The 15,247-nt window shown below is 53.6% G+C and overlaps 2 protein-coding genes across 2 annotated transcripts; one reads left to right on the forward strand and one right to left on the reverse strand.

Moving 5' to 3' along the window:
- The first annotated feature begins 437 nt into the window (after window positions 1-437).
- FIBP (FGF1 intracellular binding protein) lies at window positions 438-4,434 on the forward strand. The gene is made up of 10 exons (XM_077115672.1): window positions 438-636; window positions 856-1,054; window positions 1,254-1,380; window positions 2,176-2,276; window positions 2,769-2,902; window positions 3,188-3,296; window positions 3,378-3,441; window positions 3,686-3,772; window positions 3,858-3,955; window positions 4,310-4,434. The coding sequence occupies exons 1-10, from the start codon at window positions 552-554 to the stop codon at window positions 4,377-4,379; spliced, it is 1,074 nt and encodes a 357-aa protein (XP_076971787.1). The 5' UTR covers window positions 438-551; the 3' UTR covers window positions 4,380-4,434.
- A 233-nt stretch (window positions 4,435-4,667) lies between these two features.
- Window positions 4,668-8,050, reverse strand: CTSW (cathepsin W). The gene is made up of 10 exons (XM_077115671.1): window positions 7,923-8,050; window positions 7,626-7,710; window positions 6,664-6,777; window positions 6,147-6,298; window positions 5,949-6,045; window positions 5,789-5,869; window positions 5,550-5,675; window positions 5,285-5,349; window positions 4,992-5,189; window positions 4,668-4,900 (listed from the first exon to the last, which is right to left on the reverse strand). The coding sequence occupies exons 1-10, from the start codon at window positions 8,007-8,009 to the stop codon at window positions 4,790-4,792; spliced, it is 1,116 nt and encodes a 371-aa protein (XP_076971786.1). The 5' UTR covers window positions 8,010-8,050; the 3' UTR covers window positions 4,668-4,789.
- Between the last annotated feature and the right edge of the window lie 7,197 nt (window positions 8,051-15,247).

A 15,247-nucleotide genomic window follows, 5' to 3' on the forward strand; every position in this document is an offset into this window, starting at 1 on the left:
TGGGAGATGGGGGGTGGGGGGGTGGTTAAAGCCCTGGGAGCAGGTGAGATGGCCCAGAGAGGTGCTGCTCGCAGGCTGTGCGAAGGGACCCCAAACAAAAGCCCTCGGAAGTCGGGCCATACACTCTCTGCAGAGAAGAGATTTAGGATACAGCCGTGGGAAACACCTAAGTTTCAGAGACCAAGTAGGGAGGCGTGGAAGAGGACAGAGAGGTGGGAGGGAAACCTCGCCATGGGAGGGCAGAGGGGCCGGTGGAGGGGAGAATGACGGGAGACGGCGGTTCCCGACGCCCTCCTGCTAATCGCCGTGTTGGGAAATAATGAGGAGGGGGGCGTAGGGGGCACAGATGGGCCTGGGATTCCCACTCCGGCTACTGCTCCGCCCCTTCCCGCGCCGCCCCGCCCCCGCCGAGCCTGCCCCGGAAGTGGTCCTTCTCTAGCTCCGAGTGCCCGGCGCGGGATCTTGGCGTTCCCGGAAGTGCCCCGGCGGCGGCGCTCCGGGCCCGGGCCAGTGGTCACTCCTTCACCGGGTGCCCGGGCCCGGGTGTCGCCATGACCAGCGAGCTGGACATCTTCGTGGGGAACACGACCCTTATCGATGAGGATGTGTATCGCCTCTGGCTGGACGGTTACTCGGGTCTGTGGGGGGTCACCTGGGGGCCCGGTCGGGCGGAGCGGTTGTTTTGGGTTGGAGAAGGGGCGGGGCCAGGAGTTGATCATCCTGTGGGGCTGCGGGCAGGAGCCGGGGATCGGGGGGTAAGGGACGTAGAGGGGTGGGCGCTGGCGTCACTGGAGGATCACTGGAGGGTCCCTGGAGTTGATGAAGTGGGACCTGACGCCGGCGCCGGTTCCCCAGTAAGCGACGCGGTGGCCCTGCGGGTGCGCTCAGGGATCCTGGAGCAGACGGGCGCCACCGCAGCGGTGCTGCAGAGCGACACCATGGACCACTACCGCACCTTCCACATGCTCGAGCGTCTGCTGCATGCGCCGCCCAAGCTGCTGCACCAGCTCATCTTCCAGATCCCGCCCTCCCGACAGGCGCTGCTCATCGAGAGGTGCTCACCTGGCGGGCTGGTGGGGTAGCCGCAACCACTCTCACCGTATACCCATTTTGCAGGCTGAAACCGAAGCCCATGGAGGGAATGGGACTTACCCGGGCACTCAGAAAGTTGGGAGCAGAACCTAGGACCTGTCAAGGCCTCCCCCCTACCCCTCCTTTATACAGGGTCAGCCTTGTCCTCCACCACCCCGCAGATACTATGCGTTTGATGAGGCCTTTGTGCGGGAGGTGCTGGGCAAGAAGCTGTCCAAGGGCACCAAGAAGGACCTGGAGGACATCAGCACCAAAACAGGCATCACCCTCAAGAGCTGCCGAAGACAGGTGGGTGCCACACCCCTCCCGCCCCCTCTTTCCCAACATCCATGTACTGTTCTCTCCTTGGCTGCATCCGTTTGGCCACTGCCCCAGCTCCAGTCTCCTAGGCTCTCTGATTGTGGCAACAGTAGCATCCCCCATCTCCTTTTCCCCCATTCTTGCCCCTTCCAAGTTATCCCCTACCCTACATCCAGAGTGACCTTCCCAAAACCCAGATATGGCTATGGCTTTCCCTGCCTGTAAACTTTCATTGACAACCACTGTCTCCGTCAATAACTGTCACCATCCTTGGCCTGTTCTTCTATCTGAAGGAGTCTTTCCTTGGCCATAGCTACTCTTTGACATCCAAAGCAGAGTGTGAGATGCTACCTCCCCCATGGGCCTTTCTGGTGGTGCCAGGAGGAATTAACTCTTTTTCTGGACCTTTAGTGTCTTTCCCCCTGTGTCTCCTGTGAGCCACCCTGGGGACAGCTTAGCATGTACTCATCTTTGATTTCCTGGGGTGTAGCCAGCAGGGTCAGTTCTAGCTCAAGCTCCTAAAGAATTGCAGAGTACAGTGCTGAAATAGGGTCGAATTTAGAGTTAAGAGTGAGTAAGCATTTATCCAAGACAGGATGGCCAAAGCTGATCAACATGTGTTGAATCAGTAAGAGGTACTAAATAATTAATAGTTTGCTGAAGGAATAACAAACTGTTTGTTGACTGGATAAGTGGCTATGTGGTAAATGACTGTTCAGTCAACATTTTACTGGGTGACTGCCCTCTTACCCATTCTTTCCTCTTTCCCTATCTACCCTGCAGTTTGACAACTTTAAGCGAGTCTTCAAGATGGTGGAGGAAATGCGGGGTTCTCTGGTCGATAACATCCAGCACCACTTCCTCCTCTCTGACCGGTTGGCCAGGTGAGGGGTTGGGGGAGGAGTCAGCTCTCACTTTCTCCTGCACACCACTTCCCTGGGCCCTGGGCCTGGTCCACCTTCTCCACCCCAGACCCTTCGGCCTCCTGGCTGTGCTGGTGGTATGATTCTCCCACTTCTGGTCTAAACTTTGGAGCAGACTGACCTGGTTTGAGATCCCAGCGCAGCCATGTTCCCGCTGGGCTGTTGGAGGATTAAATGAGGTAAAGCCCTTGGCACAGTACCTGTCCTTTCGTAGGTCCTCAGGAAATGGTAGCTGTTCCGCTGAGGTCTCCGTTTTGTCCCTTAGGAAACCTGAGCAGAAACCTTTTCTTTGCGCAGATAGGATGGAGGCACCCAGAGAGAGGTGGCTTGAGACAGGTCACCCAGTGAGTTAGGGCAGAGGGGCCAAATCCCAGGTGTCCAGCCGAGGTGGCAGGTGGTGGCGCCCAAAGGGGATTTCAAATCCCAAGAGAATTCCCTCTCCCCTCGCTGCAGGGATTATGCAGCCATTGTCTTCTTTGCCAACAACCGCTTTGAGACGGGGAAGAAGAAGCTGCAGTATTTGAGCTTCGGTGACTTTGCCTTCTGTGCCGAGCTCATGATCCAGAACTGGACCCTCGGAGCCATTGGTGAGGCTCCCACTGCTGTGCCGGGTGCTCGGCCTTCCCCTGTCCTCTCGAGGCCTGGCCCCCCACCAGTGCTTTCTCCTGCTGACCCCAGCTCCCTGCATCCTTTCTTCCGTAAGGCCCCACCTGGGCCACCTCTGCTCTTATCCCAGTTTCCTGATAACACCGTGTCTCTACTTTTCTGAGACTCTATTTTCTCTTCTCCGCAAGGGGACACAGTGAGGAAGGCTCAGGACATCACGGCAGGGGGTTTATCACTCACTCTAACCCCCTTATGGCTTCACTCAGATTCCCAGGTGGACGACATGGACATGGACTTAGACAAGGAGTTCCTCCAGGACTTGAAAGAGCTGAAGATGTTGGTGGCTGACAAGGACCTTCTGGACCTGCACAAGAGGTGACCTTGGGGTGTCCCTGGGACTGGGGCCTGAGATGGCAGCTGGGAGGGCCCTAGGGCTGACTCTGTCTCCGTGTACAGCCTGGTGTGCACAGCTCTCCGGGGCAAGCTCGGCGTCTTCTCTGAGATGGAAGCCAACTTCAAGGTCTGTGGTCCAATCCAGCCTCTGTCCCCTGGGCGTCTTCAGCCTACCTGGCCCCAGGCCGCTCTGGTTATGCCAGAGATTGACCGACAGGTGGCGCTGCTGCTCCTTCTGCAGGCCTGTGTGGGGGGGGCAGCTCACAAACAGTGGGGAATAAATTGATTGTGGGAAGTGGATGGAGGAAATGGGGGCTCAGCCCTCAGACTCTGGGGCAGCAGGCAGAACTCCCAGGATCCCTGCCCCGCAGAACCTGTCCCGGGGGCTGGTAAATGTGGCCGCCAAGCTGACCCACAATAAGGACGTCAGAGACCTGTTCGTGGACCTGGTAGAGAAGGTGAGCTGTCCTGCCCAGCGCCCCTACCCCCACCTGGCCTGTCCCCGGGCCGTGGTAAGCACTAGATGTTCCCTTGGGCCTACAGTTTGTGGAACCCTGCCGCTCCGACCACTGGCCGCTGAGTGATGTGCGGCTCTTCCTGAGTCAGTATTCGGTGTCCGTCCATTCCCTGGATGGCTTCCGGTGAGACCCCAGCCTTTCTGTCCCACTCAGCCTCACCCACCCAGTCCCCTGCCAGGGCCCAGCCCTCCTGCAGGCTCAGGGTTCCCCGCTCTGCTGCCCTAGGGGGTGGAAGTGTTTTCTGTGTACCAGAGTCCTGGTTCTGCCTTTTAGAAGCTAGGTGACCTTGGGCAGGTTTCTTAACCTCTCCGTGCCTCAGTTTCCTCAGACGTGAAAATGGTGTAAGACCTGCCTCTTTGGCGTCTTGTGGGAGTAAATGAGTTGAGCTGGATGGAGGGTTTGGAGCAGTGTCTCTGGCGTGGCCCGTGTTCAGTGGCATCAGCTGCTACTGACTGTCCCCCTCACTGGTCATTACAGGCACCAGGCCCTCTGGGACCGCTACATGGGCACCCTACGTGGCTGCCTCCTGCGCCTCTACCACGACTGAGGCCCCTCACCCGCTGCCCTGCCCACCCTCACAATAAAGTTGCCATGAGTTTGGAGACAGACCTTTGCTCCAATGGGAGGAGCCTGTGTGGGGGACACGTGTGGCTTCCTGCCAAGGTGCTGTAAGTGCCTGCACCAGGGTGGGAGTGTGTGTGCATGCGGGTGTGCCCGTGTATATGTGTCTGTAAGTGTCAAGGAGGGCAAGTGTATGCTGGCCCTGGGGATGGAGTGTGTGCCTTTCCTACCCCCATCTCCCCCATCCCAGTCAAGTTCACTTGGAAGCCAGGCATCCTGTCTTGGTTTATTCAGGCTGTAGCCAGAAGATTGAGAGGCTGTGCAAAAACCTGGGGCTGGGGCCAGTGAGTGGGCAGCTGGTGTAGCGGGAGAGAGCAGAGGGGCTGCTGGGGGAGCTCAGGGTGGGCAGGAGACTGGGTGCTTCTTAGCTGATATATCTACACGGGCAGTGAGTGGGTACTTGGTGATGCCACAGGTGTTGTTCCCTTGGTGCAGCCGGAAGTAGCCCTGCAAAGTTAGGGAATGTCAGGGCCGGAAGGTGGGGAGAGCTCTGCCCTGCCCTATCTATCCCCCTCCCCCAGCAATAGATCACACTCACATGCTCGCCCCAGTTGGCACCCCAGGAGTTCTTCAGGATCCAGTATGGGGTGGAGCGGTGAGGACGAGACTGGGGTGCCTCTGCCCCCATCCCCGGAACTGCCTTGCTCTTGCCAAAGCCTACAAGCAGGACCACGTGATCCACATGGTAGGGGTCACAGGTGGTAGGTTTGGCCTTGATCACGCCACTCTTGTATTGCTGCAGGGGTGGGGCAGAGGGGCTGAGTCTGGGGCACTGTTCCCCTTGCCCGCCGTTCCCCCTGCCGCCTTCCTCCATTCCCCACGCCATCCCACCTGCAGTAGCTTCTTGTTGATGGTCACGGTGATGGGGCCATGGGTGGCCAGGTAGTTGGCGATTACTGAGGGCAGAAGGTGTGATCAGGCCCCACCCACCTCAAGGCCCCTACTCTTGGCCCTTGAACCAAGAGCATGCTGGGAGTGTGCCTCCCTTTCTGTCTCTCTACCTTTGTCTATAGCCCAGTCTGCCTGCCTCCATCCTGGTCTGTCTCTCCCTCCATTTTCAACCCTCATCCCCGCCTGTGTCCCCTCCTGCCCGCACTCTGCTCGTTGGCCGGCAGTATGATGAAATCCTGGATCCAGGCCACCCTCTTGTGCTTCTTGGGCAGGCACCTATCAGACTTGGTGTTCCCCCGGTACGGGTAGTCCTTTTCACTGGCCAGGCCTCCTGGGGAAGCAATAAGCAACACAAGGAAGGAGACTCAGCTCCTGTACTGACCCCCATCTCCCTTGCACCCTGGACCACCTCATCCTGCAGCTGCCCAGACGTGGGTTACTCACTGTTGTTGAGAACAGTGGTGAATGCATCCCAGGCAAAGCCACCCTTGCAGCCATCCCCACAGCGGTTACAATCCAGCAGCTCTGGTTTAAGAAGGGACAGCATGAGTGTCCAGGTCCCCAGCCCTCTCCTCACCACTGCCCATCCCTCTGCCAGCCATACCCTGCACAGAGAGTTCCACGAGCCGATGGTGTTTGAAGCCCCATAAGGCCTCGATGTTGTCTGCTGCCGCCATGGCCCAGCAGCATGCACAGTTTTTCTGGTGGGTAAAAGGGGTGGGTCGAGGTGTCCAGGCCTTGCCCTGCTCATCTCCCACCTACTGCTGGGGCTGGATTGGCCAGACTAAGTGGGGGCAGATACCTGGTCCTTGATGGGTGAGATGACACCAGGTGCCTTCCGCCAGTCACAGGTGGGGGGCGCTGGTTTCCCCCACTCTTCAGACCTTGCCTTGTTCGCATTGGGGACCTCTCCAGTCACCCTCCGTTGCCCATATATCTGGCCAAACTCCTCCTCTGGGGACAGATGGAATCACTGAGATCACAATTTTGACTCTCCCCCTTGCTATCCTGCCTGTCCTGTTCCAGTTGTCCACATCCTTGGCCATTTGAACCCCCATAAGACCTTGGGAGGCGGCAAATCAGGGAAACTGAGGCCTGGCCCCACATCTCTCTGTTCCCCGAGCTAGGCTGGGACCCAGCTCAGGGTTCCTGCCCCACTGCTGCCCACTGTGATTTGGAGCAAGCAGCCAGATGCCTGGCCCTGAGTCCCTTTCTGGGAAGTGAAATCCCCAGTTGTGACCTGCTCACCTGCCTGAATCCCAGGAGAAGGCAGTCCTTCCCTAGCCACTATCTCAGGGTTGAGAGAGGGGTCCCAGTACCTGTAAGGTCACTGAATGGGGTCACCCCAAACTCGGCTGTGCCCAAGTCTTCCTCCTGCAGCCGCTGTGCCAGGGCCAGGTTGCGGGCAAAGATGTCCAGGCGGCGCGCATGCTCTGGACCGAAAGGGCCAGCTGTCAAGCCTCAGGGGCAGGAAGTGGCCGCTGGCGGGGCAGCCATGCCCCACCTCAGGTCACCACCTCAGGTGAGTGTTGGCTCCTTTCCTGGAGCCCCCACAGGCCCCGCTGCACACATGTGGGCGGAGAAAGTGGCTGCCCAGCCCACATGAGGTTAGGTTTTCCCCAGAGGCAGGAAGGGGGATGGGGTGTCTCTCCCTACCCTGGGGGGGAGCAACAAGGGGTCTAGAGGCGGAGTGACTCAGAAGAGAAAGGTGGGTAGCTGGGCTTCCTGTCAGGCCACCTCCTCTTCACACCTCTGACCGCAGGTCTGGAGCTGCAGCTTGGAGGTATGGGGGGAAGACGGGGTGCAGGGCCACAGGGCAGACAGCTCAGGAGAAAGTACGGCCTCAGATGGCCCCCTTCCGGGGAGGTGAAACCCAGGGTGGGGGCAGGGGCAGGAGCAGGACTGGCGGCTTATGGGGGGCAGGGAGCGAGTCCCTAGCTCGGGATAAAACGATACAAAACAGGCAGCCTTGGGCTTCTGCTGAATGAACTCATGGGTACACGGGGGTCCTCTGTCCACTGCCTGGATCACGGGGATGTGCCTATGGAGGCAGCAGGTCCCTTAAGACTGGGGCAGACCCCTGGCAGCTGCTACCTGTTCCCCAGCTTCATGCCAGGGAAGGATCCTGTATCCACCCCCGCCTGCAGGAAACCAGGGAGTCCACCCCAGCCCTGCCATCATCCTGCTGAGTGGCCTTGGCCAAGGTCATCCCCCACGCCAAGCCTCAGTTTCCTCCTAAAATGGGAGTGGGGAGGGCTCGCCTGGAACATGTAGTCGGTACCTGCTGGGCTTGAGTAAGTCCGGTTGTACTGGGTCTGGAACAGCGTGAAGACTTCTTTCAGCTCCAGTGGCTGCGGGCCTGGGTCCTGGCAGGTGGGGAATCAGTGCTGGGGGCCCCCTTTTGGCTCTTAGGCATGCAGGGACTTGATTCCCAGCATGCAACCTGTTAGCCTGTTCTGATGCCCCATGTGAACTTGGGCTTGCCAACCACAGCTCCAACCTCTGGGGAATGACAAGCCAGTTGCTTCTGAATGGGTGAGCCCTGGGGAGGATATGAGGAGCAGGTTGGAGCACTTACCTGGGCCCTGCGGGAGTCCCTGGTGCCTTGGGCCAGGCCTGCCATCAAAACAGCCAGGAGGCAGAGAAGGTGAGGAGTTGGCGCCATGGCCGTGCAGCCGGGAGTGGCAGGGCAGGAAACTGCAGAGGAGGGCTGCGGGTATGGGGGGGCGGAGCCAGAGAAACCATGGAGGAGGTGGACCCCTGGAGGGCACGAACCCAGCTCTAGGGCAGCTGCTTCAGGCCCTCAGGCGTTTGGCCCTTTACCTGCCTCCCCCACCTAAGCCCAGGGGGCTGTAGGAGCCTCAGTCTTCTGACAACTGGCCAGGGCTGAAAGGGGCCAGGCCCCCACCCCCACTCTACACCAGGAACCACTCGGTTCGTCCTATGAAGTTTACCTTCAAGAAGCCTTCCCTGCTCCCCAGCTTTTGGGGTAACCTGCAGCTCCCCTGAGCCCCTGCCCTCTTGGGCCTGCTTGACATCTGCCTTCCAGTCACGGTGGATCTATCAGAGCACCCAGAACAGTGCACAGAGCAGTTCGATGAGTGTCTTGACTGAGTAATTGATCATCCTGGATTTTAAGCAGGAGGCTGTTGCCTCCTTCTGTCCCTCAGCCCTGCCAAGGTCTGGGATGAGGATGCTGGGTCTGGGTGGCACTGTGGGGTCAGAAGAACAAGGTGAGAATTGCAGACAGAGCACAGCCTAGCCTTTGAGGCCAGGGGCTGGGCAATGGTATCTCCTGCTTGGGATCTAGTTCCATCAGGTGTGTGACCTTGGGACAGTCACTTTCCTTCTCTTAACCTGTCTTCTTTCTGCATGGGACTGTTTTGCAGAGTAGACAGGAAGGTGTGGAAAGGGGCCTAGGGAACTAGGGTACAACGTGGCCTCTGTAAGTCCCTGGCAGCCCCTGGGATTTGTAATAATGTAGATGGAACAGTTAGATTGCACAAATTGTGTGTCTAAACCATTCTGGGTGCTTTATAGATAATTTGCTCAGTCTTCCTGGCAATCCTGCGAAGGAGATAATACAGTACTGTCAGCATCATTTTATGGAGGCTAAGAAACTTTCCAAGGTCACAAAGCAAAAGGTGTTTTGTGAGATGCAAACCCAAGCTAATTCTGGTGTACTGGACCCTGCACCATTCTGCCTCTCATGAAATTCTGTGAATTCTGGAAGGTGTCACAGCTGCAGGACACTCCTGCAGAGGAAGCCTTGAGGCCCAGAGAAGCTAGAGGGCAGGAGGCCAGGAGCAGGCCTGGTCCTTGGGGGTTGGGCTGGGCTCTGCAGGATCAGACGTGCCCCTGATGGCCTTGGACACCTGCTTTGTGATCTAGGAAACATTCTGGGCTTCTTGAGGCAATATGGGGCCAGGAACCTTGCAACTCCGTCCCCTCTCCCCTTTTACCACCTACTCTGCCTGAGCCTCCAATCTCCCTCCCCTATCAAACAGAGCCTGGGGGCCCAGAACTCTAGCGCTCTGGACCTCACCCCACACTCCCGAAACACACACCCCCTTCTGGTCTCCATCTTTGGGCATCAGGAATTGTTTCCAAAGGGCTTTGGGCTGGAATTGAGTGTTTTCTTCCCCCACAAGGGCCGTGGGCCCAAAGGAACATCTGGGGTGGAGAAAGCCAAGTTCTCTGGCTGGACAGTATGCTCTGCAGAGTCAGAAGCATTTATCATTTATTCACTGATTCATTCACCTGATCTTTACCCTCCTCTCTCCTTCCCTAATTCATTCCTCTTAACTGGGAGCAAGAGGGAGCCCATCTTGACCTTTGGCCTACTCAGGACCTGTGCTTATGCCCCCCCCACACACTTCCCATCTATGAAATGCATGGTCCTTTAAATAAGAAACCCATCTTCCTCTTTTTTAATTCTTCAAAAGCACATTAAGTTATGTTAATTCAGTAAACATCAAGCTAAACCCATAGCTGACATCATACTTGAAGAAGGACTAGAAGTTTTCCCCCTAAGATTGGAAACAAGACAAGAATGCCCTCTATCATCAATGCTATTCAACATTGTGTTGGAAGTTCTAGCCAGAGCAATTAGACAAGAAAAAAATAAAAGGCATCCAAATTGGAAAGATAGAAGGAAAACTTGCCCTATTTGAGATCATATGATCCTGTATATAAGAAAATCCCAGAGAATCTACAAAAAAGCTACTAGAACTAATAAACAGATTCAGTAAAGTTGTAGGGTACAAGATCAACCCACAAAAACCAGTGGTGTTTCTATGCACCAGCAATGAACAATCCGAAAAGGAAATCAAGAAAATGGTTCCATTTACAATAACAAGTAAAATAAACAAATATCTAGGAATAAATTTAACCAAGGATCTCAAGGGCTTGTACCTGAAAACTACAAAACATTGCTGAAAGAAATGAAAGGAGACCTAAATAAACGGAAAGATATTCCACGGTCATGGATATACAAAACAATTTACAAATTCAACACAATCCCAACCTAAAGCCCAATAGTGTTCCTCACAGAAATTAGGACAGCCAACCATTAAATTCCTATGGAAGGGCAAGGGCTCTGGATGACCAAAATCATTTTGAAAAAGAACAAAATTGGAGGACTCGCCTTTCCCTATTTCAAAACTTATTGCCAGGCTGCAATCATCAAAACAGTGTGGTACTGGAACTAAGAAAAATGGAACAATTGAAAGTTAAGATCTAAACCATCACCTCCATAGCCAACTGATTTTTGACAAGATTGCCAAGTCCACCCAATTGGGGAAGAACAGTGTCTTCAACAAATGGTGCTAGGAAAACTAGATTTCCTCTTGCAAAAGAATAAAAGTGGACTCCTAATCCATATCATTTACAAAATTAACTCCAAATGGATCAGCGACCTAAATGTAAGAGCTGAAACTATCAAATTCTTAGAAAAAACATAAGGAAATATATCCAGGATAACGTACAAGAGATTATTTGACTTTACACCAAAAGCATGAGCAAAAAAAGAAAAAATAAATTGAACTTCATTAAAATTATGAACTTGTTAATCGAAGGATATTATCAAGAAAGTGACAACACAACCTACAGAATGAGGGAAATAGTTGCAAATCATCGATCTGATAAGGGTCTAATATCCAGAATACATAAAGACATACAACAACTCAACAAAAGGCAACCCAATTTAAAAAATGACCAAGAAACTTGAATAGACATTTCTCCAAAAAGATATATAAATGGCCAATAGGCTCACGATAAGATGCTCAACATCATCAGCCATCAGGGAAATGCAAATGGAAACCACAATGAGATACCACTTCCCACCCACTAACATGGCTACAGACAGATAACTTGTACTCCAATGTTCATAGCAGTATCTTTCACAATAACCAAAAAGGGAAGGCAACTCAAGGGTCCAGCACAGATGGACAGATGGACATTGTATATAAATGTGATATTTATATACAATGGAATATTAGTCAGCTATAAAAAGGAAGAAAGTTCTGATATGTGCTACAACATGGATAACCTTGATGACGTGATGCCGAGTGAAATAAGCCAGACTCAAATGCAGCAGATGGTGTATGGTTCCACTTATATGAAAAAAAAAAAAAAAACAACCTAGAATATGCAAATTCATGGAGACAAAGTAGAGTACGGGTCACCAGGGGTGAGAGGCAGATTAAGGAGATAATGCATCATAGGTGCAGGGCTTCTATTTGGGGTGCTGGGAAGGCACCCCAAACAGTAATGGATGGTGGTGATGGTAGCACATTGTGAATATAATTAACTCCAGTTAATTGTATACTTGAAAGTAGTTTAAATGGGAAATTTTATGTTGTATGTATGTTACCACAATAAATACTTAAAAAAAAAAAACTATAGAACTGTACAACACAACGAGTGCACCCCAGTGTAAACTAGGGACTTTTAGTTTACGATACAATTATGGTTATATTGATTCATCAACTGTAACAAATGTACCACACTAATGCAAATATTAATAAAAGGGAAACTGTGTGGGAGTGCATATGGAAACTGTACATTCTGTGGGATTTTTATATAAACCTTCAACTGGTCTAAAAAATAAAGTATCAAAAAGAGAGAGAGACAATAATAGTTAAATGCAATACATGGTCCTGGACTGGATCTAATAATGAAGGAGAAATGCCTAAAATGACTTTATCGAGACAAATGAAAAAATTGGAATAGAGACTTGAAGTTTTACATCAATGATAAACTTCTTAAACTTGATAACTGTACTTAAGGTGGTTACATAAGTGAATATCCTTGTTCTTAGGAAACATACATGGAAGTAAGTGTTCCAGGAGCATGATATATACAACCTACTCAAATATTTAGAAAACAGGCAATAGGAAGGAAGAAAATGGCAAATATGGCAAAATGTTAAAAGTTGGTGAATCTGATTGGAAATATGTTGGTGTTCTCTATATGGGTTTTGTATTATTTTTGCAACTGTCCTTTAAGTTTGAAAATGATTTCTAAATAAGAAGCTAAAAGAATGAAACAACCCAGCAAACTCCGGGGATCCCTTCCCAAACGTTACTCTGGCCCTCCCAGAGTTCACAGCCCAATGGGGGGACAGCCGTGCTTGGGGGGTGCCTGTTGCATGTGCAGGGCTGTAACGGCAGGTTTAGGTGGGGTGCAAAACTGCTGACAGAGGCTTTGTCCAACTGAGGACTGAGGATGAGCTGGCAGAGTTAGTTGGGTGAACAGTGTTCCCAGCAGAGTGCAGCAGGTGCAAAGGCCCGGGGGCCAGAGCAGCGTGACTGCGGGGTGGGCAGGCCTGCAGGTGTCCTTCGTGGCTCCATCTGCCTGGAGGGACTGCTGATAGGGAGACTGGGACACCCTGGGCAGGTTGCTGTGGTCCAGGGGGAGGTGCGGACTCTGTCCTCAGGGGAATGGGGAACTATGAAGGGCTTTAGGCAGGGGGTAGCTCCATCTCCTTGTGTTCTGGGAAAGACCACCCCGACCTTGGAGGGAGGGAGGTTACATTTGCAGAAGTGAGAGTGGAGACCATGGCAGGTGCCCAGAGGAGGGCATCTGAGCCTGGATTGGGCCTGGGGCGGGTGGAGAGGGGATTGGGGAATCATGGGAGGGATCAAGCTTCTAAGCTGGCAAGGTGACAAGTCTCTCTGAGCTATGCCATTCCACCCCTTTTGCTGCAGGAGGGCTGCAGGCAGCAGGGGTGGGGGTTGTGAGGGTAGTAGTAACAGCTGTTATTGCTACCTTGATGCTGAGAGGGTCCCTGGGCTGGGGACCCCCCTTAGAGGCCCCAGGGTAGGACCACTGCCCCAGATCTATAGATGGGGAAGGAAAAACCCCTGCCTTCTAGGGGCTCCAAGGGGGTGAGGAACAAAGGAGAAGGGAGGAGGCCACCACACCCAGCAGGAAGCCAAGAGACGCCTCTATCTGGAATAAAGAGCTGAGCTCATTGCATCAGAGCTACGGGGTGGGGCCTGCCTGTGGGACCAGCTCCCGGTTGGGCCCCGTGTGATGTGTGACCTGTGGCTGAGGCCCCAGGCCAGGCACCAAATTGGGCATCATCAAACCCACCTCTGCTTGTGGCGGGGGGGCTGTCAAAATGGGGAAGCACAACAAATTCTGGGGCTGGTAGCCTTCCTCTTTGCTCCCTCTGCTGCCCTCCCTGGAATGTGAGTTCCACGAGGCTGGGAGACTTGGGGTCTGTTTTGGTCAGTGATCCACAGTAGCCACTCAATAAATATTTGTGGAGGAATGAGTGAACTCCCCCCACTCACTCATGCATTTGTTCATTCCCACGCTCGTCCTGCAGCTCCTGGCTGGCACCAGCAAGGCCTGGGCTATGGGCCAAAGTGGGGGGACCTCAGGGGGCTCCCAGAAGATCCAGAGAGCTCACAACCTGGGAGAGGCTTGGTGGGAGAGACACACCAAGCCAGAGAAGGCCGCAGAGGGGCTCAGTGCGAGGGGCGAGAGCAAGAAGAGCCAGTAGGGTTGCAGAGGTCAGAAGAGGCGTACTGTCCCGGGAGGCAGCGGCCCACCAGGGAAGAACAGGGCAGAGAAGGGGGCTCGGTCCTGATTGGAGGCACCAGCCAGGCCCCCAGCCATTCCCCTCTGCACCCCCGCTCCTCATCTCACATGGCAACAATGGGGCCCCTGGGGGAGAGGCTTGAGGGGTCCGGCCCTTGGTGAAGCACCCACAACCCTGCCTGGCACAAAACAGGTCTCCATATGGTGGGTCCTTGACACATTGAGAGGCTCGGATTTAGAGAGGCTCGAGTTCAAATCCTGTCCTTACCCCTCTGCCTGGGCCTGGAACCCTCCTCTGTGAACTGCAGTGAGCAGGGCAGCCCCTCTCTGGCTCTGTAGGAGGTGCCTGCTGCCACCCAGGTTGTGAAATTGTAATAACCAGGAGCTATTATTTTCTTAAATAACAGCTTTATCAAGATGGGATTTACATGCCATAAAATTCACTTTTATAATGTTTAATCCCATGGTTTTTAGTAATTCACAGAGTTGATTTAATTTCAGAATTATTTTTATCACCCCTAAAAGAAACTCTAGAGCCCACTGGCAGCCCCTCCCCATGTCTCCCCTTCCCCCAGCCCCTGGCTACCACTTAATCTCCTTTCTGTTTCTACAGACCTGCCTGCCCTGGGCACTTCATGTGAGTGGAAACATATATCTGTCCTTTGGGGTCTAGTTTCTTGCTTTTAGTAGAACCATAGGTGTCAAGGTTCCATGTTGTAGATGGATCAGTACTTCGTTCCTTTTTATGGCTAAAGAGTGCAAGACTGGGTGGGCCACCATGGCTCAGTGGTAGAGTTCTCGCCTACCATACCAGAGACCTGGGTTCGGTACCCGGGTTCGGTTTCCAGTCCATGTTTAAAAAAAAATATGGGGCCGTAGTATGGATAAATCACATGTGCTTACTAAGCCATCAGGTGATGGGCATTTGGGTTATTCCCCCTTCTTGGCTACTGTGAAGGATGCTGCTATGAACATTTGTGTGCAGGTTTTGCGTGGACATGTGTTTTCAATTCTCTAGGAGGGGAACTGCTGGGTCACGAGCTAACTCCCACTCTTTGTTTAACCTTTTGGGGGAACTGCCAGCTGTCTTTGGCCAAAGCCAGCGCAGCATGTGAAGTCCCACCAGCGACGGAGACGTCCAAGTCCTCCACCTCCTCGTCAACACTTGCTATTGTCTGTCCGTTCTTTTAAGGACCGTTGTTTTAACCTCCTCACCCTGACCTGGGAGCGTTTCTAGGGGAATCAAAGGGAGACGCGCTCCGGGCCGTCCTGCACTCTGAATGCTCACCTCTGAGGGAACTGGGAATAGGGGGTGGGAAAGGGACGCGAGGACCGGGAATTTCCCGTTTGGGG

The sequence above is a fragment of the Tamandua tetradactyla genome, chromosome 9 (genome assembly GCF_023851605.1).
Source record: "Tamandua tetradactyla isolate mTamTet1 chromosome 9, mTamTet1.pri, whole genome shotgun sequence".
Lineage (NCBI taxonomy): Eukaryota > Metazoa > Chordata > Mammalia > Pilosa > Myrmecophagidae > Tamandua > Tamandua tetradactyla.